The following is a 27,999-nucleotide window of genomic DNA, read 5'->3' on the forward strand; positions in this document are numbered from 1 at the left end:
TTTTCCAGAAAGTTATCTTTAATGTCTTTGCTAAATAAATAACATTTACACACACGACAAAACCATCACAGGCTCCTGTAGGAATCCAAAGTGTAAAAATCCAAGGTACATGTACAGAGGTGCATCAACTATTTCAAAGTCTAAAATCAAGCATCTGAATATAAGCAATCACTTTGATTAAACTCTTCCAAGCTTAATTACTCCCCCTTAAAACATTTTAAATTCTATATTGGACAAAACAGATATAAATGTACTTGTGCAAATTAACTTTAAAAAACATAGTATGGCTTTAAAGTCACAGTTACTTCTGCAGCATCATACTAAATGAGCACACTTGAGCCGTCATTCTGCATTAGCCATTATTCCTAGTTCAAGTGAACACACTGTCACATCTATAGACAATATATGTCTAATTACTCTGCACCCAAAAGGAATAAAGGATTAAGATGCTATTGAAACAAATTAATTTCTAGGGACTTTGATATAGACAGTAAACATTAATGGAATTTGGGAAATAAGATTTGCAGGGCTTATCTCTCTCTCTCTCTCTCTGTGTGTTAGACATTTCTTAGAGAAACCTCATCTGACTTAGGAGTAACAGGAAATAGGCACAACTCATTCCATTCTTCCTATCGCACGTTAAAAAATAAAATTCATGCAATTTTCAAAAATTAATTTCTTATAAACCCAGTCAACAATTTCTTTAAAAAAGTAAAGTGTAACCTCTGCTTTGAGAGATGACAATAAAATTAAGAAGTTTAAATATTGCCATAATTAAGAAAAACAAAGTCATCATTTATACAAGCTTAAGAATTCAAGTTGCTTGTGCAATGAAATTAAAATTGATCACATACCAATCATTCTGAGCTACAAACTAACATGTAGATTACCTTGCAAGTCATATCACCAACTGCTAATTTTATTTACATTAATGACAAGTAGTATAACACTTACCAATTACAAGTCTACAGGTCTACTTGTTGGTAGTAGTTGAGCTTTTCCAATAGGATTTTTTGGAGAACCTTTATACCAGACCCTCTCTTTTTCTGAAGGTCTTCTAAGGACCCTGTTATTTATGCCACGAGAAAAGCCCATATCATTATTTACAACAGATTTTACTATATCATGATTTGTCAGATCATCCAAGGGAACCTTAATTTGGCCATTAGATATCACTTCCTGCTTACAAACTCTGGTGGACCCAAGAGAAGCATTTCCAGAGTTTGGGTGCCTCTTCATTTGTGAGAAAGATGTAGAAGTTACCTCCATGCTTGATTTTGAAATCGTATCAACATTCGACTGTTTGCATGATGTAGACTTCTGTTCTTTAGGACTTGATCTGGTACATGGAATAGAGGAATCTTTTGACGTACATTCTCCACGAGAGGGAAGAGCACTATCACAGCTCACTGATTTAACCAGAGGAGAAGGAGCATCACCAAGACTTGCTAATTTATGCCTTGGAGGTTGTCCACCATACAACAACAAAGAATTAATTCTTCTGACAGATTGACGGACAGGCATTCGCTGAAACTTAAGAGGTGACTTAACTTTTGTCCTATTTGGTTCATGTAAAGAAAGATTGTTAAACCACTGTATGTGGTCTGAAACCTTTCCATGCTCTGTCATTTGTAAATGTTCAGAAACCGTTTTATCACATGTTTCCACCAGTGACTGCTGTTTAACAATTCTCACAGGCCTAGGTTTTGACAGGTTTGCGCTATTACACGTAATCTGCTCTGAGGAAGAGGCGCTAGCCACATCCTCTCTAGAAGCTGCACATTTCAGTAAGTTCTCTTCAATCATATTTTCATTCTCCTTTAATTTAGTATTTAGTATATCCCTTGGGGACTCTTGTTTCTTTATTTGTTCATCACTGGGCAATTTCTGCTTGCTTAAATAATCTTTTGGTATATTCGAATGAATGTTGTCTTCTAGTTCTATCTTCATCTGAGTTGAGTAACATTTTATAGTGGCTTTTCTACCCAATTTTTGAGTTTGATGTAGTGAGAAGTCTCTTTCTGAAAAACCATTTTCATCTTTACTAGTGTGGTGTTCACTGGAGTCTATCACAGTGAAATTATTAATTTCAAATAGATTTTTTTCTGGGCTACATTTGATAGAAGATGTTTCATTAAATTTTACTTTCCCTACATTAGTTAATGATGACCGCCTGTGATTTATCAATGCATGAAGATTACTTCCAGATTCAGAAAATGCTTTCTGAATTTTCACCACAGTCTCTGTGGTCAGGTTATTTTCATCCCCACTAAGAGAGCTGCCAGTTACGTTGTTATTATGCCTACTGTGTACATTAGAAGGGGTAAGCTCATATGACCTAACAAGTGACTTTTCAACCATCATATCGGGCTCTAAGGAAGAGTTTTCCACCTCAAGAATTGCATCTATTGGAGAAGCTTCATTTCCATCTATTTCTTGAAAACTTGAATTACTAGGTCCTGTCCAAGACATCCGGTAATTTCTTCCACCTAGTCGCTCTGGAGTTAATAAGTTTTCCTCAGACTTACTGATCTTTTTTGAACCTAAAATAAAGCAGTTCAGTGTTTTTAATCATTTATATCTGATCTAGTTTTGAAATATTATTCAAATACATGACAAATTAAATACCAAGCATTTAATTCCAATAAACTAGATTTGTGTTAAGAGATAATTTTTATCTATAAATATGTCAAACATCTTTATACTTACATTTGTAAAGATCGTCCAATTATTCATAGAAAAATACATTGCAATTCCAATATTTTCACTATTCAAACACGAATTTTCAATTTCTAGAACAGTAAATTACTTAATATATTTTATCATTAAAAACAACTAAAGGTTATATGTCAATTATATCTCACTAAAATGGGAAGAAAATTTTTTAAAAAACAACTAAAGTAGGCTTTTGGGGTAAAACTCTAACAATATCATGTAAATGTACCTTTTTTTGTTAATCTTTCATCAATATATGGGCTAAAAAGCAGACCTGTTTTTACAGATTCAATCCTATTTTTTAAACTTTGTTGATTTGCAAGTCGTCGACCAACATTTTCAGATCTATCGACACCAGAACACACATTCTGTACAGAACAAATTGAAAAAGTTTTGGTTAAGAAATAAAGCTAGTTAATTCAAAACATTACTTTGTAGTTATCAAAATCCTCTACAGCTGATTTTAAAAGGCGTGTATATAATTGAGGAACAATATTATAGCAAACACAATATACTTGCATGCATGCTGATGAAAATTATAAGCATTTGACTTGGCTATTAGTGGATATTTTATGATCTAAAATAAAAACAGCCTCACACATTAACTTAAAACATTTTTTTTGTGTGTGATGACTGTGCCAGTGCCTGTTCACAAGAATGAAAGAAAACAGAAAACAAAAAAACAGAACAAAATCTTACCTCATGGAATTTACATTCTTGATGGGCAGATTTAGACCAGAAGAAGACATACAATAAACTATAAAGTATAATATACAATACATAAGGTGAAAAGTGCTAAGGACAAAGCAAAGCAGGGTAAGGAGGATACGGAGTGGTGAAGGGTGGGGTATAATTTTAAACACAGTGAACAGATTTGTGAGTAAAGAAAAATGAGAGCGACAGTCATGAAGGTATGAGGGGGAAGAACATTCCAGGAGAGGAAAATGCCAGTGCAGTCTCTAAGGCTGAAGCAAGGTCTGGCACATTTGAGAAACTGCAGGAGGCAAAAGTGAATGAAGCCAAGAGAGCAAGGGAGGGTGGCAGGAGAGCTCCAAGAGGGAGGCCAGGAACAGATCATGCGGGGCACTGCAGATCAGTGTAAGAACTTTGGCTTTTCTTTTTTTCCCCTCAGAGTGAAGCAAGGAGTCACTGAAGAATTCTGAGCAGAGGAGTGACATGAGTGGCATGATTTAACTCTGGTTTTTAGAGGATAATTTTGGCTCTAGTACTGCAGCAAGGTAGAAGCAGGTAGACCTACTAGTAGGAACTTGTAGTAATCCAAGTTCCAGATGACATAACTTAGAGAAGGTTAGAAATGTAGTACTGGTGAGAAATGGTCAGCCGGGATAGACTGAAAGCAGAAGTTAGACAGGATTCCCTAATGGTTTCGACAGTACATATGAGAGAAAGTGAGGGGTCAAGAATGTCTGCATGCTGTTGGTGGGAATGTAAATTGATACAGCCACTATGGATAACAACAGTATGGCGGTTCCTTAAAACACTAAAAATAGAACTACCATACTACCCAGCAATCCCACTACTGGGCATATACCCTGAGAAAACCATAATTCAAAAAGAGACAGGTACCACAATGTTCACTGGAGCACGATTTACAACAGCCAGGACATGGAAGCAACCTAAGTGTCCATCGACAGATGAATGGATAAAGAAGATGTAGCACATATATACGATGGAGTATTACTCAGCCATAAAAAGAAACGAAATTGAGTTATTTGTAGTGAGGTGGATGGACCTAGAGTCTGTCATACAGAGTGAAGTAAGTCAGAAAGAGAAAAACAAATACCATACACTAACACATACATATGGAATCTAAAAAAAAAAATTGTTCTGAAGAACCTAGGGGCAAGGCAGGAATAAAGACGCAGATGTAGAGAATGGACTTGAGGACATGGGGAGGGGGAAGGGTAAGATGGGACGAAGTGAGGGAGTGGCACTGACATATATACACTACCAAATATAAAACAGATGGTTAGTGGGAAGCAGCCGCATAGCACAAGGAGATCAGCTCGGTGCTTTGTGACCACCTAGAGGGGTTGGATAGGGAGGGTGGGAGGGAGGCACAAGAGGGAGGGGATATGGGGATATATGTATACATACAGCTGATTCACTTGGTTATATAGCAGCAACTAACACAACAATGTAAAGCAATTAACACAACAATGTAAAGCAATTATACTCCAATAAAGATGTTTTAAAAAAAAAGAATGCCTGCATGGCTTTTGGCCTAAGTGATTAGAAGAATGAGTTGCCATAAGTGAGATGGTGAAGACTGCAGGTAGAATAGAAGTGTGGGTGGAGGAGACGGGGAGGAGTGGAGAAATAGCAACAGTGGAGAAATGCATCTTGGGAGCTCTATTTGGGGCAGGTTACACTTGAGATGTCAACACCTCCCTACTTGGGATCAACACCCAAGTAGGGAGGTCAAGTAGGTAGGTGTTAAGCAGTCAAGTTGTTCAGGAGAGCATTTTGGGCTAGAGATATAAACTTGAAGTCATAAGTATATACATGATGTTTAGGGTTGATGATCACCCTGAGTGAGTGGAGTGAGAAAAGAGAAACCCAAGGGCAAAGCTTTGGGCACTCCAATGTAAAGGAATTAGAAAATTAACTGACAAAGAAGGAAGAATATCATGAGACTATATGTCCCTGAAGCAAGGAAAGAAAGTATGCCAGAGAGGAGCAAGTCATCAGCCAGGTTTACATGCTGCTGACATATCAAGGCTAACAAGGACTGGTCTGAGCAATGCTGAATTCATGAGTGATCTTATGAGAGCTGTTTCAGTGAGTGTTGGGGATGAAAGCTTCACTGGAATTGATTTCAGCAGAATAGAAAAGGAGGAACTGGAGATAACAACTCAAGTGTAAGGGCTGCTATAAAGAAGAGCAGAGAATGGGACAGTAGATGGAAGAGAGGCAGGGTTGAGTCTTTTAGCATCAAGTCTTCAGCTTTATCCTAATATAAACTTCAATGAAATGGTGAAAGACACTTACTCCATCTTTGCTACTTTTCCCTAGATTAAATTTCAAACGAAGAGATCTTCGAACCTTTTCTTTACGGCTGATTTTAGGAGAGAAGCAGTCTGCTTTTCCTGATTCCACCCTAGAAAGAGTCAAATTAAAAACATCAGTTTATAGCATAAGAACTGGAATTCCTACAAAATAAAGTTTGAAAGTCCAGAGCAAATCACATTGTTAGTAATTGAATAGAGTAATAATTTTTTAGGTTTAAGATACCATATATGAACACATTGTATTTGCATAAAAATACAAATATTTTATAAAATAAACTTTCCTGTTTATCACAAGAGTTTAGTCACTTATAAATCAGAATCATTAGGGTAGACTAGCTTTTTATATTAACAGGAAATTTAAAAATTACACACATCAACATAAAATAGGATTTTAAGCAAGCAAAATGGATTCAAATTAGGAATCTTTCTCTAGAGGATATGCACTTGATTAATAAGACTATAAAGGCAAAGGGGATTTTTAAAAATTATGATTCAATTATGATTCTCAGTAGAAAGACACAAAATATTTTATTAACTGTATATAACAAATTTTTATCCAACCTGGGTAAATTACCTGCCACCTTTTTTGCTTGCAAGCCTTTTACTTCGCCTTAGCACACCTGAACTAATCAAATGGTTTCCATTCACGGTGACAGGAGAGAGTGAACTCTGAGATGACCCTTCTGGGCTTGTATCAAAGTGAACTATAAAAATAACCACACGTGATAGACCACACATACTCATTTTCTTTTCAAAGTATAAAATATTAATAGCAATTAGATTTAAAGTCTTAATTTCCACCCCTAAACAACCACAAAATCACATAATTTCTGGTTAGAATCTTCAGGGGTCAAATAACCCAAGTCAACTGAAAAAAAAATCTATTTCTTACTTTTTAGTTACCAATTAAAGGTCAGATTAAACATTATTTTTATATTAGAGTTTTGCTTTAAACTCTTTTAATACTACAAGGGAGGGGTGGGCACTGTTGCAGATTGGAGAAAGAGCAAGCTTTCGAGACAGACTTGAGTTTGTCCACCACTTACTAAATGGCTTTAGGCTCTAAAACTGGACTTCTGTGGTGAATATAAATATTACTATAACATATGTAAGATGTCTAGCACAGTACCTGGTACATAAGATTAATTAATGCTGTTATCAAAAATAAACTACTGAAAAACAATTTAGTATCTGAGTATCCAGTATGCACCTGCTAGCCAACTTGCTGTCTACCTGACTCTAGAGTGCAATTTGTCCAAAATTTTTGGCAAACAAAAACTGATGATCTATAACATACACCTAACCACTTGGCTACTGCCATGTTCCATGATAACAACTGGAGGTTACAACAGCTCATTTTGATTAAGTTATTTAACACTATACCATGAAATCAACTATAATAAAAAATTAGGGAGAAGTATAATAGTTATAAGCAAAGGCTCCATATACATTTGATTTGTATTTGAATATTGCCCAGGATACACTCAACAAACATGAACCCTCTCAACTTATCATTGGTATCGATAAAGAATTCACACAGGTCCCCAAACAGAAATATCCATGTTTTTTCAATTACAAAAACAGAAAATAATACAACCATTACAGTGACTTTTTGGGTGCATTTGGCTAAAAAGAAAGCTTGGAGGCAATATGATATATCCAATGTGACATAGGTAGCTTTATTCTAGGGCTGCAGTCTAGTTATCTTGAAAATGTATCAGTGGTGACAAGGAGGCACAGTCAGAATAGATGGAATAACACACAGTTACAACACATATTAGAAAAAAATTAAAAATAAGTACACTATGGATTGTAGATTAATATCGTTGGTTACATATATTAACGAAAAGCATCATATCTGTTATAATCTAAACTTAGAAACCAACTCATTTTCAATTTTGCAGACGCAATTTATTGAATTGTGGCTGAGAAAGTAGGGTCAAAGAAAAATGCTGAGTTAAAATAATAGAATTACTGATGTTGAACTTGTTAATTTTTTTATAAAAGAAGTTTCGCTGGTTAAGCAGGCTCATACTAATGTTACAGTAACATAACGTTTAATCTGTTTTTTGGGAGCTTGGAGAGAAGGAATCTGCAGGTTCATTTCTTGGGGAAGATGATGTACTGCTAATAAACAAAGGCAGGTAGAACTATGATTCACATCTGTCATTTGGAAGTAGTCCTCCAAAGCAGAAAGCCTTTAAATACTAAAAACACACTAAGTTACTTTAAAGGAGTTTAAGTCTCCAGCCTGTGAATACAGATAGAACTACAGACATAGCTTCAGAGTTCTTATCATTACACTTTAATGAACCACAGAGAACCTGAAGGACCATAGAGAACAAGTTGCTATTCTGTTCACCTTTTTAATAAAACAAACAAGGAAAATGTAAACCTTTCAGATAACAAAAGCGAAAAAGAGGATTTTGGGAAGAAAACCTCATAACCCAGCTAACAAATTCAAATTGAAACTCTTAACATTGCCTGAAACCAAAGAAAATCTAAAAGAATCAGAGGCTACTCACATTTTGTCTAAATGTGACACAAATATGAGATGGAAGACTCTGGGCTTAGAGTTTCAATTCATTTTGGGTTGACCATAGGTTAATACGAGCCAACTTGTATATTCTACACATGCTAAAGGAGCCAACTCAATCCAAGATCACACTAACAAAAATTAGGTATTCAAATTAGCATGATTATATTTTTCTCTGGAGGCTCTGGTTGGCCACATTAGGAACTTGTATTTCATTTGGAATAAAATGGCTGCGCTGGTAAGGGATGTGGAAACCATGCCATAAGGATGGCTTTTTATAAAAGCCACTTGAGTATAAAACTTTAAAAATACCGCCCCCCAAATTAACCCACAATGGTACTTCAATGGTAACACCCTTACTCTGCATTCAGAGATGCTCAAACGCTGGTGACCTCAACTCAACAAAAGACAGCAATCCAGCCACAGCTACAGATCCAGAAGTAACTAAAGTAGAATTTAGGATGTTTAATCACATAAAACCTGAGCACAAGTGCTATCCTATCCACAGTGACCCATAACTTTCAATAGGCATGGCAGTAAAACACACACACACACACACACACACTAATTATACTGAACCAGTGTCTATTTTAAAAGTTAGGGGACTTTATAAAATTCAGAGATTTGATAAAACAGAATAACACTCTGGCTCCTAAAGGGTCATATTAATATGAAATAGCACTTTGCCCAGAATAGGCACTCATGTTAATGTTTATAACCCAATTATATAAATTCCATTTGTTACCTGATACTGGTGTAGAACTGCTACTGAAGAGATTACCTGGCAACAACTCAAAGTTAAAATTGTGCTTGATGGACTTCCTTTTCTTACTTGAGAAACCATGGGAATCTACCGGCAGTTTACGCTTAGCATTTGGTGTAAGAATCATTGGTGAAATGGATAGCTGGGCTGAAAAAAAGAAAACTTTTTATTCTCCCACAAAGTTGATAAAATACAAACACTTTATATAATTTCTTCTTATAAAGCTATTTCTTAGAACCAAAAATGGGGGGGGATACATTTACATTAACATTATCAAATATATATTATAAAACTAAATTAACACTATGCAATTACTTAAAATAAAAACAGTGGGGCCTCCCTGGTGGCGCAGTGGTTGAGAGTCCGCCTGCCGATGCAGGGGATACGGGTTCGTGCCCCGGTCTGGGAGGATCCCATATGCCACGGAGCGGCTGGGCCCGTGAGCCGTGGCCGCTGGGCCTGTGCGTCCGGAGCCTGTGCGCCGCAACGGGAGAGGCCCGCATACCGCAAAAAGAAAAAAAAAAAAAAAAAAACAGTTAAGTTGCAAAGAGGCAAAGATTCTTAGTAACTTCAACACCAAACAGAATAAAAGATGCATATAATTCACATTAAAGAGTATTAAATAGGCAAGAAAAATTATAATCAAGGTGTTGAAACAAAAACTGATCTAAATATTTTTGATTTTCATCATAACTAAGTATTAACCAGTTAATGTCTTCAATCTAGAAAACAAAACAAGTAATCAAATTTTCTATTACTGGGTTGAATAATTTCAGCCACAAGCAAAACAAAAAACAAAAATTGGAACAAATACTAATAAACTCCTGGTTCTAAAATAAAAATGAGATTATTTTCACATATTCAATATCATCCAACTTACAAATGGAAGAACGTGATTCAGAAGGTCAAAAATATAACAACAGACTAAAAAATTCATACCTACAATTTTAGGTTCACTATATCCAACATAATTATATATTATGCATTACATATATATATATATATCCAATGTCATAATATTATAGTAAAATATCTCCACTGAAAATTACATTTGGAATTGATTAAACAAAATAAGTTAGGTAATCATTATAATTAATTTTTGTATAATATATATAAACATCCACTTAAATAAATATATATAATACCTACCAGTTCTTTCCTGTTGAGGTGTAATAGAGGGTGTCCTGTTAGATTTAAGTTTATTTAATGCTCCACTAACAAAATCTGAAATGCAAGGCATATTTATAATCATATAATCAATTATAACAACATTTACCTAACTTTTATCTATAATTCATATTGCTATTTGTGGTCTTTTAGCGTCTAAGTTTGTATCAGCTTATATGTTTTAAAGTCACTTAAGGTCATTTAAAAGGAATTATTTCAAAATAGGGGAAAAAAAACTAAAGGATATATTTGTATTCCATTCCCCTTTTATACACCCATATCTCTCAATAAACAAACAAACAAATAAATAAATAGGAAGACATTAAATACAGAATGAAGGACTTCCCTGGTGGTCCAGTGGTTAAGACTTTGTCTTCCAATGCAGGGGGTGTGGGTTTGATCCCAGGTCGGGGAGCTAAGATCCCACATGTCTTGCAGTCAAAAAACTAAAACATAACTTTAAAAATGGTCCACATCAAAAAAAAAAAAAAAAAACAAATAAATAAATACAGAATGAATTGTAAAACAAGTATCTATAATGTATAGAAAGAGTATGGAAGAGGAAATCATTACCTGTTGAGGAAGGAAAGAAATGGCATTAAGAGAGGAAGCTTTGCAAGGGAAATAAAACCTGGACAGTGTTCTGAAGGATTTGTAGGTGTTGATTAGGGTGGAAGGTAGGATTCAGGCAAGGTGACTAGTATATGCAAAGGTATGTAAGAAAAAACAGAATTTACGTATACTAGAAACCAGGAGTTTGATACTGCTAGAGCAAATAGTGAACAGTGGATATGGTAAGAGATAAGTCTTGTGTATTAGGCAGAACAGGGCTGTGTATCATTTTGAAAAACCTGAACTTCTCCAAAGGCAAAAAGGAACAAAGTCATCATTTCTGCACTTTAGGAAAATCACTAAATCTGCAGCAGTATGACAGATTTATTGGGGGGTAAGCCTCCTTGGATGGAGACAGGCAAACTAGCTAAAGGTTCTTCTAAGTATGCTATTCAGTCATTCAACAAATATCTATTTTGTACCTATTATGTGTCAGACACAATGAAGATACAACAGTGGCCAAAATATGAAACAGTGACCTTTACAAAACTTATTCTATTAGAGGAAACAAACATTAAATATACTAAGGAAATAAATACCTATTGACAAATGGGTAAATAGTGTGAAATACAAATATAACAATGGATTTAGATTGTGGAGTTAGAGGAGGTATCCTTGAGGAACTGGTATTTAAGCTGAGACCTGAAGGAAGAGTGGGAATTAGCCAGGCAAGAGAAGAAGGTCTGAACTGAGGTAGCAGCTGTGGAAATGGAGGCAGTATTAAAGGTATTTAAGAGATCAAAGTGATAAGACTTGGTAGACAGTGGGATTTGCGAATGAGGAAAGAGCAGATAAGGACATCTAGAATTCTGACTTTGATGACTGAGTAGACAATGGCGCCATCCAAAGAAACTCAACAGGCCAAGAAAGAATGGAATGACATACTCAAAATATTTAAAGATAAAAACTGTCAGCAGTATCATTCAGATATGAAGGAGAAATAAAGGGTTTCCCAGATGAACAGAAGCTGAGAGACTTCATCAGTGCTAGACCTGCCTTACAAGAAATGCTGTAAGGAGCTCTTCTACCAGAAATAAAAAGGCAAAAGTAAACAAAATTTTGAGTAAGATGATAAACAGAATCAGAAAATTGCAACTCTATATCAAAATAAGTTGTCAAACAATTCTATAATAAAGGTTAAAGGGAAAAGAGCAGTAAAACTATAGCTACTTCAATTTGGTAGAGAACACAAAACATAAAGAGACAATTTGAGACAACAGAAACATAAAAGGTAAAAGGAAAAGGATGAAACTCGTATAGGCAAATGAAGGTAGTAAGATGCTATTGGCAGAAAAAGGACTTTTATCTGTAAGACAATTTACACAAACCTCATAGTAATCAGAAAATATAAATCTAGAGGGACTTCCCTGGTGGTGCAGTGGTTAAGAATCCACCTGCCAATGAAGGGGACGTGGGGTCGAGCCCTGGGCTGGGAAGATCCCACATACTGCGGAGTAACTAAGCCTGTGCGCCACAACTACTGAGGCTGCACTCTAGAGCCCACATGCCACACTACTGAAGCCCGCATGCCTAGAGCCTGTGCTCCGCAACAAGAGAAGCCACCACAATGAGAAGCCCGTGCACCACAACGAAGAGTAGCCCCTGCTTGCTGCAACTAGAGAAAGCCCTTGTGCAACAATGAAGACCCAATGCAGCCAAAAATAAACAAACAAAATAAATTTATTTAAAAAAATATATATATATATAGCAGAGCCACATAATATAAAAGAGAAAACTGAGAAAAACATCACAGAAAACCACCCAACCAAAATGGTAGACAGAAACACAAAGAAAAAGAAACAATGGAGATACAGAACAAACAAAAGATAAAATGGCAGTACTAAGTCTTCATCTATCAATAATCATCCTAAATGTAAACGGACTGAATTCACTAATCGAAAGACAGAGTGGCTAGATGGATTAAAAAACAAGACCCGGGCTTCCATGGTGGCGCAGTGGTTGAGAGTCCGCCTGCCGATGCAGGGGACATGGATTCGTGCCCCGGTCCGGGAAGATCCCACATGCCGCGGAGCGGCTGGGCCCGTGCGCCATGGCCGCTGAGCCTGCGCATCCGGAGCCTGTGCTCCGCAACGGGAGAGGCCACAACAGTGAGAGCCCCGCGTACCGCAAAAAAAAAAGAAAAAAAAAAAAAAGACCCAACTATATGCTGCCTCCAGGAGACTTACTTCAGCTCTAAAGATAAACACAGGCTCAAAGTGAAGGGATGGAAGATGATACTCCAGGCAAATGGCAGCCAAACGAAAGTGGGTATAGCCATACTCATATTAGACAAAAATGACTTCAAGCTAAAAAAGTTAACAAGAGACAAAGGTGGACATTATATAACGATAAAGGGGATAATTCACCAAGAAGAAACAACAGTTAATATATATGCACCTAACATGTAAGTGCCCAAATATATAAAGCAAGTATTAACAGACCTAAAGGGAGAAACTGACAACACAGTAACAGTAGGGACTTTTACACCCCACTTACATCAATGGATAGTTCATTCAGAAAGAAAGTCAACAAGGAAGTAGCAGTTTTAAATGAAATATCAGATCAGATGAACTCAATAGATTTATACAGAACATCCCATCCAAATACAGCAGCACACACATTCTTCTCAAGAGCACACGGAACATTCTCGTGGATGGACCATAACTTGCGACACAAGTCTCAATAAGTTTAAGAAGACTGATATCATATCAAGCATCTTTTCCGATCATAATGGTATGAAACTAGAAATCAACTATAAGAAGAAAGCTTGAAAAATCAGAAATATGTGAAGACTAAACAACATGCTACTGAACTACTGGGTCAATCAAGAAATCAAAGGCGAAAAACAAAACAAAACAGGTGAATCCTACCAAACATTCAAAACAGATTTAATACCTATCCTTCTCGAATGCTTCCAAAAGACTGAAGAGGAGGGAGAACGTGCTAACTCATTTTATGAGGCCAAATTTCCCTGACACCAAAACCAGGCAAGACAATGCAAAAAAGGAAAATTATAGGCCAGTATCTCTGATGAACATAGATGAAAAAATCCTCAACAAAATATTGGCAAACTGAATACAACATTACATTAAAAGGATCAAACACCCGCAAATCAATCAACATGATACACCGCATTCATTAATAAAATGAAAGATAAAAATCATATGATCATCTCAATAGATGTAAAAAGCATTTGACAAGATTCAACATCCATCTGTGACAAAAACTTTCAATAAAATGGGTATAAAAGGGAAGTACCTCAACATAATAAAGGCCATATATGATAAACCCACAATCAACCTTATACTCAATAGCAAAAAGGTGAAAGCTTTCCCTCTAATATCAGGAAGAAGATAAGGATGCCCACTCTCACCCCTCTTATTCAATATAGTATGGAAAGTCCTAACCAGAGCAAATAGGAAAGGAAAAAATAAATAAATAAAAGATATCCAAATTGAAAGGAAGAAGTAAAACTGTCACTATTTGCAGAGGACATATTCTATATATATATATATATATATATATATATATATATATATATAACCCAAAGACTCCACTAAAAACCTATTTGAAATAATAAGAAAACAATCCCATTTTACAATCACAACAAAAGGAATAAAGTACCTAGAAGCAAATTTAACCAAGGAAGTAAAAGACCTGTACATTGAAAATGCTAAGACACTGTTGAAAGAAACTGAAGAAGACACAAAGAAATGGAAAGATACTCTGTGTTCATACATTAGAAGAATTAATACTATTAAAATGTCCATAGTACCTAAAGCAACCTAAAGACTCAATGCAATCCCTGTCAAAATCCCAATGACATTTTTCATGTCAACAGAATTAAAAATCCTAAACTTTATATGGAAACACAAATTTCTGAGAAGCCAAAGCAATCCTGAGAAAAAAGAACAAAGCTGAAGGTATCACACTCCCAGATTTCAAATTATATTACAAAGCTATATAGTATTCAAAACAGCCTGGTATTGGCAGAAAAACAGACACATATCAATGGAACAAAATTCAAAGCCCAGAAATAAATCCATACATATATGGACAATTAATTTATGACAAGGATGGCCAAAAGGCACATGAAAAGATGTCCAACATTACTAATTATTAGGGGAATGCAAATCCAAACCACAATGAGATACCATCTTACACCTGTTAGAATGGCTATTATCAAAAAGGCAAGAAATAACAAGTGTTGGAGAGGGTGTGGAGAAAAGGGAACCGCCCATACACTGTTCGTGGGAATGTAAATTGGTGCAGCCACTGTGGAAAACATGGAGATTCCTCGAAAAATTAAGACTAGAACCACCTTATGATCCAACCATTCCATATGAGGGTATTTATCCAAAGAATATGGAAACACTAATTCGAGGACACACATGCACCCCTATGTTCATCGCAGAATTATTTTCAATAGCCACGATAAGGAAACAACCTAAGTGCCCATCAATGGATGAATAGATAAAGAAGATGTGGTATATATATATACACAATGAATACTACTCAGCCATAAAAAAGGACAAAATCTTGCCATTTGTGACAATATGGGTGGACCTTGAGGGTGTTATGCTAAGTGAAATAAGCCAGACAAAGACAGACAAACACCGTATGCTTCCACCGTATGCTTTCCAGATAAAAATCCCAAACAAACAAAAACAACCAAAATAAATAAATAAACCAAAACAAACACATAGATACAGAGAACTGAGTTATGGTTACCAGAGGGAAAGAGAGGTGTGGGAAGGGCGAAATGGTAAAGGGGGTCAACTATATGGTGATGGATGGAAATGAAACTTTTGGTGGTGAGCCCACCATTGTGTATATGTAAGTCGAAATTTAATGTCCACATGAAACTTACAATAATGTTATAGACCAACGTCAGATCAATAAAAATACATAAACAGTAAATTTTTAAAAGGGAGGGGGGAAGCTTGCTGGATAAGACATTTAGGCTGGGTTTTGACAAGTGGATATTATTGGAACAGTAGAGGTAGATGGAAGTAAATTACATCAATAAAAAGTATAAGCAAAAGAACAAAGTGTCTAAAAAACAATGAATAAAGAAAGCAGTTTGACTAAGGTATAGACTGCATAAAGGAGAGACAGGATACAGTAGAAAGGCATGGTAAAGCAATCCTATGGAAGATCTTTAATGTCAGGCTCCAAATATCAGTATTAATGAAAGTTTCTGAAGGGTATGCATGTGAGATATGTGATTAGAGTTATATATTATCAGCCTTGACAGCAATAAGCAGGGCAGATTCAAGGAGGAGGCACAAAGACCAAGAAGGAAATTCTTACAGTAAACATGCAGTAAACACTGCAGATAGAATCTTACAGAACCTGAAAACTGTATGAATATAGATGGTAAAGTAAGAGTTAGGCACCTATGGCTTAAAGCTGTGACTAGAGAATGGTGGTACCATTAATAGAAAAAAGAATTCGAGAAGAACCAGTTTAAAGAAGGTGAAGATGATCATTTCAAAATGCTGAGCCCAAGCACCAAGGAAAAGCAGAAGTGTGATGTCTGCCTAGTAGAGACTTTTACTAAAGTGGTTTGACATTTGTGAGATAACAGTGGTAGAGATTTAAGTGTTCATCTATTTAGATGCAATAAGTGAAACTTACAGGAGTGAATGAAATCACAAAGGGAAAAGGGTAATAAAGATGATCTGTATCCAAGAATATCTGAATTTGGGGTAGGAAGTTTTATGGGTTGAATTGTGTGCTCCAAAAAGATATGTTTAAGTCCTAACTCCCAGCACTTGTAAATGTGACCTCATTTAGAATTAGGGTCTATGCAGATGAACTCAAGTTAAGATGAGGTCATTAGTACACCCACTGGTGCCATGATAGTTCAGAGGCCGATCATAATAGGCCAAAAAGTGGGTGGTACTCCAACTCCTGGAAATCCCCACCCCTCCTCCAAGATAGTTAGAATATTCCTCCCACTTGTTAGCCTATGAAATTACCCAGCCCATAAAAACTAACGACCCTCACACCTCAGGGCCACGCTTGCCCTTCTAGACAGTCTACCTATTGCCTTCTGAGATGGCCCACACTCTGTCTGTGGAGTGTGTATCTCTAAAATAAACCTGCTTTCACTTTAAAAAAAAAAAAAAAAGATGAAGTCATTAGGGTAGGCCCTAATTCAATGTGCTTGGTGTCACTACAGGAAAAGTTGGACAGAGAGACACCTAGGAAGTTCACCATATGACAAGACAGGCAGAGATTGGAGTGATGCAGCTGCAAATCAAAGAATGGCAAGAATCGATAGCCACCATCAGCAGCCCAAAGAGGCATGAAAAGATTCTCCCTTAAAGGTTTCAGAGGGAGCATGGCCCAGGCAACACCTTGATTCTAGCTTCCAGAACTGTGAGACAATAAATTTTGGTTGTTTTAAGCCACCCAGTTTGTGGTACTTTGTTACAGTACTGTACTGTACAGTACAGTACTTTGTTACAGAACAAAGAAGGCATAAGGGAAATCTACAAAGGAGGCAAAAAAAAAAAAAAACAGGAGGAGGCAAAACCATACCACCCAAAAGATTCAAAAAGGCATCGGACAGTTAATAGAAATTGGTTCTGATACTCAAAAGATACGAAATTTCCTAAGGCAACTGGAGGAATAGCCTGTCTTCTGGATCAAGAAGATTAAGAAGTCTCATGATTGATTCCACCATGAGGAAACTTTGGTTCTTTCTGATTCTTCCTTGGTTTCCTTCATTATTTAGTTCATACTGCTAATTCATATTATTGTTTCAAGTCATGATCTCACACATGGACTATTGCCACACATTTCTGACTATTCTCCCTACCTCCAAGTCTCAATTCTCCAAACCAGATGATTTTCTAAGATAGTGTAATCATGTTATGCCTCTCTCCAAACCTTCAATGGTTCTCCAATACCCAGTTTAATGTTCTAATTCTTTAGTGTGAATTCAAGCTTATCATAATACCATCCTAATCCCTAGGATGAGCCACTCAAGTCATGCAGACATAGATTACTTCTACCTTACAGACACAGACATAGATTACTTCTAGCTTACACAAATCTTTCTTCATAGCATTCTCTAATAGGATACAAATATTCTGACCCTCCACCCAATTCTCCTAGATTCTACCCATTCTTCAAAAAGGTTCAGTTTAACTTTCTTTTTATAGTGTCCCTGGTCATTACAACCAGGGAACTTTTCTCCCTGGAATGCAGTTTATGTTTGTGCTAAATATCTAGCACATAATATTAGATTATATTGTCATTTTTATTTTTCACAAGCATGTCATACCTCCCCAACTATGCTGTAAGCACCAAAAAGGCATACACCAGAGCTTATGCTTTTTTATGTTCAAACACATTTCAGGCAAAAGCAGACTGCTGTACGTCCACAAACAGGACTGCCATGACCGCTTACCTCCTACACTTTGTCTTCGCTTTCTCTTATAGTCACCAGGAGTTTCATAATCACCTTCTTCAAAGCCTTCTAGTGATGGAGTAGCAGAGAGATCATCAATACCCAACATAGCTGGTATCTTTTCTAGGATAAAATCTGGAACATGCCCTAAACGAAAATGTTCACAATTAAGATTTTTCCTCTACTTCCCCTCAAAACATTTTAATAGTGCATAGCCACTTTCTAACAGTTGTCTTCATAGTTCACTTAGAAAAAGCTGGGATCTCCCTCATTTAAACAAATCCCATTATTTAATAATGCAACTACATCTTACCAATATCTGATGCATAATCAATAAGAGTTTGTACTACTGCAGCCTGTAATCGTAGCTTTTTTTCTGTGTTAGCAGACATCTTCTCATGCCCTTCACTTGTCTGAAGAAGATTTGGTGCAAATATCACAGCAAGATTGCTGCTATCCATCTTATTCTCACAGCACCTTAAAGGAAAAAAGGTTTTATGAGATAGAGCTAAAGATAAAAATACAGTGTTAAAATAACATATTGGGCACATTTTGAAGACCTCTTATTTTATCAATTAAACACAAATCAAGATATAGTTACCCTTCATCTACCCATCTACATGACTGGCTTGAAATAAGACAGAACCAGAAATACACAGCCTCTCCGTGCTTAAATATATGTCATAAAAACATTGCTACCCATAGAGTTCACACTTTGTTTTTCCACACAAATTGAACACATTTCTTTGATTTTTCAAACCCACACACAGAAAATTCAAAGTACTGAAGGCAGCAAGTATGTCTAAAACAAGCAGGCTCAATGACAGCAGGGAGAAGGGACAAATTTGAAAAGCAAATCGCAAATATTTTAGAAACACAATGATCTGAAGCCAATTCAATGGACTAAGAAGCCTATAAACACCAATAAGCCATTAAGACATTCACCATGACAACCCTAAGACAGCAAGGAAATATTATATTTGGTATATTGTTTTTTTAAATTATACAGGGTATACCTCTTATAGTAAGGAAAAATATAATACTTTTAAGAAAAATTTCCATGCCAAATCAAATTTAATTTCTTATCATAAGGGTAAATCTAGCTAGTTGAGAAATTAAACTACCATCTCCCAAAACTTTTAATTACTACTCACCTAAGAGAAACTTTCCTGAGAAAGTTAAAGAAGTATCTTAATATATCAATTGTGTGGTCAGCCATAAGACAGGAAAGCAACAATGTAGCTTTATTCTTCTCCTCAGTTCTTAATTGTTGAGCTTTGAAAAGTGCTTCATGCAAATCAGCTGGGAGAATGGGCTCTGGCAATTCCCTAAAAAACTGCTTAAGAAGCCCTGCAATATCACAAGGAGGTGCAGAAGACAGGCATCTTTCACCATGATCCAGTTTATTCTGAAAAAAATACAACAATCTTGAGCGTTCGGGGGCTTAAGGGTTTAATGCAAATAAAGTATCCTTTCTTATACTCTAAAGAGCTTTCTTTAATAAATTTCTCTTAACTCTTGTTTCAGTATTTATCACTTCTCTTTAGAAGTGATAAAACAAAATTAAAAAAAATTTTTATTTCATATAGTACATTATAGGAACAAGTACCATGAATTTGAAAGTACTCTGTAAACTTTTAAAGCATTATATAAATAGCTTGATTGTGACAATCATTTCACAACATATACATATATCAAAACATCAGGTTGTACACCTTAAATGTATTTGTCAATTATACCTCAATTAAAAAAAACATTATATAAATGATATACGTTTTGGAAAAAAGAAAAAGGGTTCTGCCATGAAAAAAAGCTATCTGCAAACTCAATTTCTGTCCATAATTCATGTAATAGTTCTAAATATTTCAATCCTAAAAACCAAATTAAAAAGTGGTACAAATGAAAAATTATAGTTCAAGAATATGCTTACCTTCAGTGCTTTTAGACGAATAACAGATCCTGATTTCCTAAAAAGCCCTTCTGTATGAATATGTTCTTCTAAAGATGTGCAAGCATCAACAAGAAAACTGAAAGAGAGAACTCTTTTTAGGTGGTAAGACACACATCTCACTAAATCCTATTCTCCTGCCAGAGACTACACCCCTTTCAGCTCTGATGCTACAAATCCCTTTAATCTCTGTGATAGAAGGTTACTTTTAGTTTTCCTTCTTGCTTCCTAAATTCTTCTCTAAGGCCCATCTTTTTACCCATGACAACTTCAGTGAGCCTGCTCAATCCTTGATCCTTGCCAATCTTAATCCATTTCTCTGCTTCTGCTCAGAGCACAAGATCTGTCTTTTTTTACTGCCTTCACTTCTTCATATCCCAGTCTTTGCTCAACCCTCTGCAATCAGACTCATCCCCATTACTCCATCAAGATCACTAATGGCCTCTGCCTTGCCAAATCCATGGTCAACTCACTGTCTTTATCTTGCTTGTCCTACCAGCAGTTGATACACTCGACCACTCCGTGATGATCTTGAAAATACTCTTCACTACACTTTTGGAATTTCTGCTGTCTCCCTGACTGCTCTTTCTCAAACTTCTTTTCTGGCTCCTCTTTTTCTGCCAGACTTCTCCATCCTAGGATCACCCAGGGCTCTAAGGCCTTCTCCATTTCTTTACCTATTCTCTCTCCACAGGTGATCTTGCACAGCACACATAGCTTAAAAAATCTACCATCAACTACATTTGCCCAAAAATAAGGCAAGGCTTTTTTTTTTTTCTCACCAACATTACCTGTCAGAAAGTCAGATATATCCATCCCAGTCCTTACAATCCTTCTCACATTTAGAGGTGTGTGCTCAATTTCTTTACACTGAATAATTTTTAACAATCAATATTGGCTTTAGATGCTTAGGTAACAGCTGGTAACAAAAAATTTGAATGGATGTCAGCTGCAAGCAAATGAAAGCATTGTACTGGTGCATAGTGGCTGAATGTTGCAGAGTAACTGACAAACTTTCTTTTTAAAAAAGCAGACAAAGAAACTATAACAAAGATTTAGGGCTTCCCCGGTGGCGCAGTGGTTCAGAGTCTGCCTGCCGATGCAGGGGACACGGGTTTGTGCCCCGGTCCGGGAAGATGCCACGTGCCGCGGAGCGGCTGGTTCCGTGAGCCATGGCCGCTGGGCCTGCGCGTCCGGAGCCTGTGCTCCGCAACGGGAGAGGCCACAACAGTGAGAGGCCCGCGTACCACAAAAAAAAAAAAAAAAAAAGATTTAGTCATTATTACTAGAGATATGACTGCAATTCTAAACGCTGAAAATCATCATTAAAAAGAAACCTTTCATAGGCCATTTAAAAAGCAAAATAGTAAGTGGTTACTTCATGAAGATCGTGAATCTGTATCTATAGCGTGAGTGAGGGAAAATTGTTCTAAGGCAGCAAGGTGTTCAACAAATACTTTTGGACAATGCACCAATTAAAAACCTAAGTTATTAGACTAGAGTAGCCAGAATGAACCTTACTTTGGATAGAGGGGAAATGAATTAGTAAGAGCTAAGGTAGTATCTTTCTACTACGCATTTTTAAACTATTTTCTTAAGCTGTAAACTTCCCTAGCAACTTCTGATGCAGTTAGTCCTAAAGGTTATTTACAAATAGTGACACAGAAAAGCTCAAGTGTTAAATAATTTATATTCACAAATACTCCAATAGTTAAATATTCTTTTGTCCAACATTTCTAAGACAAAAAATATTTAAATTATAAATGAACTGGTAGTTCAGTATATTACTGAGTATCATCAAAACAGCAATGAGGGCTTCCCTGGTGGCGCAGTGGTTGAGAGTCTGCCTGCCAATACAGGGGACACAGGTTCGTGCCCCAGTCCGGGAAGATCCCACATGCCGCGGAGCGGCTAGGCCCATGAGCCATGGCCGCTGAGCCTGCGTGTCCGGAGCCTGTGCTCCGCAACAGGAGAGGCCACAACAGTGAGAGGCCCGCGTAACACACACACACACACACACACACACACACACACACCCAAAAAAAACAGCAATGAAAAAATCGGTACAGAATGGAAAACTCTGCCTTAATAGAACAAAAATAATTTGCTTTCTAACATTTATTCATCACTAAACCTTAAAATTCAATCCTGAAAATGAGTACAAATTAAAAAGTTAAAATATGCAAAAGTTTAAAAAACAACTTCTAACATTAGTTAATGAGAAATAAAATCATTTGCTAGTTCCAACTAATTGTGTGCATGATTCAACTATTTATTGTTAAACATTCCAATACCAGTTTGAAACATTTACTCTTCACTTCAAAGTTTGCTCACCTTGGAATATGTCCATATTCTGGAACAACAGACTGGGGCAATGCATTAAAAGGTACTCCAAATATTTTACCCTAAAATGACAAAGTCAGTTTACTCTAACACAAATATTAGGCTCAATATAAGTTTTCTTAAACATTAGGCAAATTAAAAACATCACAAAATAAAACAAGATAGCAGAAATAAACTACTGGTCAAGACACAGAAAACAATTACATCAAGTATATTTGTTAAAAAATAACTACTTTATACTAGATTTTATGCTAGGTGCTGGGAGTACAAAAATGGTCAAGATAGTCATTGCCCTCAAGCAACGCAGCAAATTCCCTCAGTTTCCAGTCCCACAACAGAAAATCAATCCATTTAGTGTTCAGTAAGGAAATTCTTAAACAGAATTTGGCCCAATATGCTAACATTTCTGGAAAATACTACAAGCTCCTTTAGTAACTATATAAATACTGACCTTAAACTTTCTGTTGGTCACCTTATAAATACTAACTTGAACAAAAGGCCAAATTGGCCTATAATAGTAATTCCTGTCACTCAGTGAGTACTTCCTAAAATTATATCAGGGTGGTTCCTTTTAGACCTGATTATCTTTTCCACGCTCTATGGGAGAGTACTAATCAAACTGTTCTGAGGTATCCAAGGAAGGGATTCTGCAAACAATTTAAATTTCACGTCGTACTTTCAAAACCAATTTTAAAAAGTCAGAGTTGAATGTATTACTCGCACTCAAATTTTAATGCATTTGAAGATCCCAAGAGCATATTTGTATGTTGGTTAACTTGAGTGTTTGTGCACACCTCTGAATAAAGAATCTGCCACTATCTTTGGGCATATATTCAAACTTCTTAAAAACGAGTCACTGATTAAGAAGGTTGTAGCTTTGTCTTGGACTTAAAAGTAAATTTAAGTGATTTCCCTGGTGGCTCAGTGGTTAAGAATCCGCCTGCCAATGCAGGGGACATGGGTTCGGGCCCTGGTCCGGGAAGATCCCACATGCCCGCGAGTGGAGCAACTAAGCCTGTGCGCCACAGCTACTGAGCCTGTGCTCTAGAGCCCACGAGCCACAACTACTGAGCCCGTGTGCCACAACTACTGAAGCCCGAGCGCCTAGAGCCCGTGCTCTGCAACAAGAGAAGCCACCGCAATGAGAAGCCTGTGCACCGCAGCGAAGAGGAGCCCCTTCTTGCCGCAACTAGAGAAAGCCCGCATCCAGCAACAAAGACCCAACACAGCCAAAAATAAATAAATTAATTTAAAAAAAAATTCAAGGCTGTGTATGTCTGCTTATATGAAATTAGATTAAGTGGGCATACCTAATCACTCATGTTAATTTAGTTTAGATACATCTGCTCTCCATGAATGCTCTTGAAGCACTTGTGTTTTAAGAGCACCTTATTTAACCTGTTATTTATAAGAAATCATTCAGGGAATTCCCTGGCATTCCACTGGTTAGGACTCCACGCTTTCACTGCTGTGAGCCTGGGTTCCATCCCTGGTTGGGGAACTAAGATCCCGCAAACCATGGTGCGGCCCAAATCATTCAGCATTCTTAATGATTTGACAAAATCTTACTAGTCCTTTTTCAAGTAGCTGGCTCAATTTAATTGACGAATATAGAAAAGACTGTGTAGCATAGTGCTTAAGTGAGCAGGCTCCTAGAGGCAGGACTGCCAAGTTTTAAAGCCTGGCTCTTCCACTTATTAGCTGAGTGACCTGGATTAAATGATCATTCTCTGTGCCTCAGTATCCTTATATAGGTCCTAAGTCATAGAGTTGCAGAGAGAGTTAAATGAATTAAAAGATGTAAAACATCAGTGTATGACAAAGCAAACATTCAAAGAATATTTGTTGCTGTTACAATTATCATTTCAAGGTGAGCTATTTAAAAAAAAAAAGTTAGGGGGACTTCCCTGGTGGTCCAGGAGTTAAGACTCCGTGCTTTCACTGCAGGGGGCAAGGTTCCATCCCAGGTTGGGGAACCAAGATCCCACATGCCGCATGGTGCAGCCAAAAAAAAAAAAATTAAAAAAAAACAAAACACGTTAGTATGGGCAACCCCTTATTTGGGTAAATCAGAATTTTCTTGATACTGTGCAACCAAACAAAATGCAAAAATAAATTAGATGCTGAAGCTGATTGTAAGTTTACAAATGTCTTACATAACCAGAATTCGGGTTTTTTTTTTTTTTTTCAAGTCTCATTATGCTCAATAACTGGCTTCACAAGTAAGTGCTATAATTTAATCTCATAAAATAAAACTAATAACATGCTTTAAAAATTTTATGTATTAGAACATACTTACATCATCATCTTTAAAAAGATGTCTAGCACGTTTCTTAAAGAGCTCAAAACTATCATTAGATAATATAACAAACACCAAAGAGCCAAAGAAATCTAGTATTCAAATAATTACCTAACATGTTAGATCTCGTTCGTGTTAACACAATGATCTTCCGTGTTTCTCTATTAGAGTATTTTTATTAGGGTTTCTAGCATGACTACCAATTAGGATGAGGACCTCTAATTATCATAACAACTAGCTGAATAAGTGGCACGTGACAGGCATTGTGTGCTAGCCTCATCTACAGATCTTATAATTTTTTTAAATCCCCTAAACAACTCAACGAGAGATACCATTCCCATTTTATAGAGTAGGAAACTAAAGCTTAGGACAAGCAGCCCAAGATCACACCCCAGGTAGGGATAGAGCAGGAATCAAACTCAGGTCTATCTGACTCTAAAGGCCAAGTGTCAGTTTTTCTTGAGGGGTGAGAAAAAAAATCTGCATACAAATTCTTTCATATACGTAAAAAACCTACTATATTTGAGATCTTGGAAAGCCAGTTTTACAATCAGAAGAAACCACTTTGTTTTTAAATATAAACAAATACGTTGCCAATAAGTTGCAAACAACAAAAATAATTTCTCCAGAATTTATAAGCTGTTAAGAGGAATATAAATTATTTGTCAGTTTTCTTCTCCAAGTACTTATTTTCTTTCAGAAACTATAAACTGTTAAGAGTTTTGAAAATTAATTTTTAGTTTTCATCTGTAAGTATTTAGAAAGCACCATATAATTAGGCAAGTAAATCTAAAACAAAATGCTTTATATTCAACTTATTTTTCACAATGAAATTCTTGATGATTCTGTAGATATTAAAATCTCATTCGAAATCCCCTAACCTCAACCAACCAAAAATCAACAGCTTCTGAATCATTCCACTGTGGTTTCTCAATTTACTCATTAAAAAAAAAAAAAAAACCTTTATGTCTCAAAAATATGATATAGCCAAGCAGCAAGCATGTTCTTTTCAAATAGGTGAATATAAAGCTATTATCTAAAGCCTATTCCTAATACTGTCACACCTCATCTACTGATTCATTTAAAAAAGGTACTGGTACCCCTTGTTCCTCTCCAAATATTACTTAAACAGTGGTGGTGGGGTAGTGTTTGTCTCCCTTCCCACGTGCAACTTGTTCAAAATACTTAAAATAACTTAGCAGTATCTGGAGACATTTTTATTTGTCACAACTGGGACACGCTACGCGCATCTAGAGCATAGAAGCCAGAGATGCTGCTAAACATCCTATAATGCACAGAACAGCTAACCCCAATGCCCCCCAAAGAATTATCTAGATCAAAATGTCAGTGTTGCTGAAGTTGACACACTTAAACATATTCTCTTTTGGATCCATACAGAATGAACATTTTAGCATGACCTGGTAATAACTGATGGTAGGGAATACGCCCCCCTCCTCCTTTCTTAACCTAAACCTCTTTCCCCAGAACTTACCACGATTTCCGTGGCTGCTGTCTCCTGTCTCCTGCGATCGCACTGCCCACGGCCACCCTTGACCTTAATGCCATAAACAGCCCGAAGCTGTTGTACAACGGCCAAACGCACCAGCCTCTGATCCCACATCCCGGACACGTCGCCCACTCTCCGAGGTGGGATCTGAGTCCTGACCCTCTTTCGCCACCAAGTCTTCCAATTTCCAAACACTCTCAGTTTTGCGCTCAGCTCCGCTGCCTTCCGGCCACGTCTGGCACTCTTCCGGCCCCGGACCCCAGCCACTTCCACGGCTTTTTCCTTGCTCCACCGACCGTCTTCTCTTAGCCCTTTGACCTAGCCACACCTCACGTTTCCTTCACTTACACTGGCATTCCTTCTAGTCACTTAATCCTTTCAACTACTTACACAGACCTCCCTTCTTTCTTCCAGATCCTTTCGGTTCCTTGTACCACGCCCGTTACCAGCTTCTCATTATTTCAGGCCACCTTCCTCCAAACCTCCCTTTGCCCTCGTCTCTCTCCGAACTGTAAAGACAACCCTTCTCCTCACCCCTCCTGCCCCCTCCCCCCCGCAGACTCAGCTGGGCGTTAGTCCCTGAGGCCCCGAGTCACCCACCCTAGCCCAGTCGCCGGACCAGCCGGCTGTTCAGGGGCCTCCTCCAGTCCCGGTCCCCGCCCGGGCTGGTGGCCGCCGTCACGCCGTTTCACAGGCTGCTCCCTCCCTCCCCCATCAACCTGCCTGCCGCCCCCGGCCAGCACATCCGGGTGTGCTCACTGAAGTCAAGTGTCCCTCCTCATGCCTCCGCCCCACCGCCTCGACAAACAACCGGAGCCACCGCAACCGGCCCACCTTCTGTTCCAGTCCAGCCTCAAACGGCAGCGCCAAAAAACGTTCCACACTCTGATTGGCCCGCTCCTCTTTTCAAAATCAGGACCCCGGAAGGTGGCCAGGAACTGCCTGTCTAGTGAGTTACGGACAAAGGGGCGGGACCACGAAAGGTGTGGCGGGTAAAACTAAGAAACAAGAAAAGACAGTTACATTTGCTCCTTCTTAGCCATATTTTGGAGGAAAATACTTTTTATCGTGTATTTTAAAACACCCGGCCTGCGCCTGAGACAATATATTCGGGGATATGTAATAGACACCTCATTCTCATTTTTTTCAGAACTTGGCCGAGGCTGAAGGCCCTTTTACAGAGAAACCTGTTCTACGGAACCGGAGGGGAGACAATTTGGGTCAGAATTCACAAACGCTGATTTTAGTAACCCTCAGCTGGGGCGTTTGGTGGGAACTTCGGCTATGGGAACTGGTCCATACTTGGCGGGGGAGGGGGGGGCTGATGGTGACGCCCAAATCTTAGGTCTTAGGTAGTTAAATACAACAAAGAAAACCCGTCATGAGAGAGTATAGAGTGCGGGAGGAATGCGAAGTCCGCGGAAGGCGGCAGCTGCAGAAGCTTCATTTGGTGGGATATGGATTTAGGACACCAGGGAGGAGCCTGGCTCCGGGCCCACACAGTGCAGAAACCTTGCTTATCTTGTAGACAGACAAGATTGCACGTACTAGGCCCTAGTTCCCGGGCTGCTTTTCCATTCTCAAACATCAGCAGTCCCATCAGGGTGTTTTGTTTTGGGGCGATGTAATTTGTTTAGGGCTGGAGACGGACTCA

At 37.6% G+C, this 27,999-nt stretch overlaps 1 protein-coding gene across 2 annotated transcripts; it reads right to left on the minus strand.

Annotated features, from left to right (window-relative positions):
- ARHGAP11A (Rho GTPase activating protein 11A) lies at positions 1-27,189 on the minus strand. Of its 2 annotated transcripts, none has more exons than XM_060096566.1 (12): positions 26,331-27,189; positions 22,531-22,601; positions 20,179-20,275; positions 19,403-19,656; positions 18,562-18,725; positions 18,249-18,395; positions 10,196-10,270; positions 9,065-9,193; positions 6,322-6,451; positions 5,728-5,836; positions 2,945-3,083; positions 1-2,543 (listed from the first exon to the last, which is right to left on the minus strand). In XM_060096566.1, the coding sequence occupies exons 1-12, from the start codon at positions 26,457-26,459 to the stop codon at positions 958-960; spliced, it is 3,030 nt and encodes a 1,009-aa protein (XP_059952549.1). In that variant the 5' UTR covers positions 26,460-27,189; the 3' UTR covers positions 1-957. The 2 variants fall into 2 exon arrangements, with proteins under 2 accessions (XP_059952549.1, XP_059952548.1); XM_060096565.1 differs by having other exon boundaries at positions 9,029-9,193.
- Between the last annotated feature and the right edge of the window lie 810 nt (positions 27,190-27,999).

This window comes from Mesoplodon densirostris, chromosome 4, assembly GCF_025265405.1.
Source record: "Mesoplodon densirostris isolate mMesDen1 chromosome 4, mMesDen1 primary haplotype, whole genome shotgun sequence".
Classification (NCBI taxonomy): domain Eukaryota; kingdom Metazoa; phylum Chordata; class Mammalia; order Artiodactyla; family Ziphiidae; genus Mesoplodon; species Mesoplodon densirostris.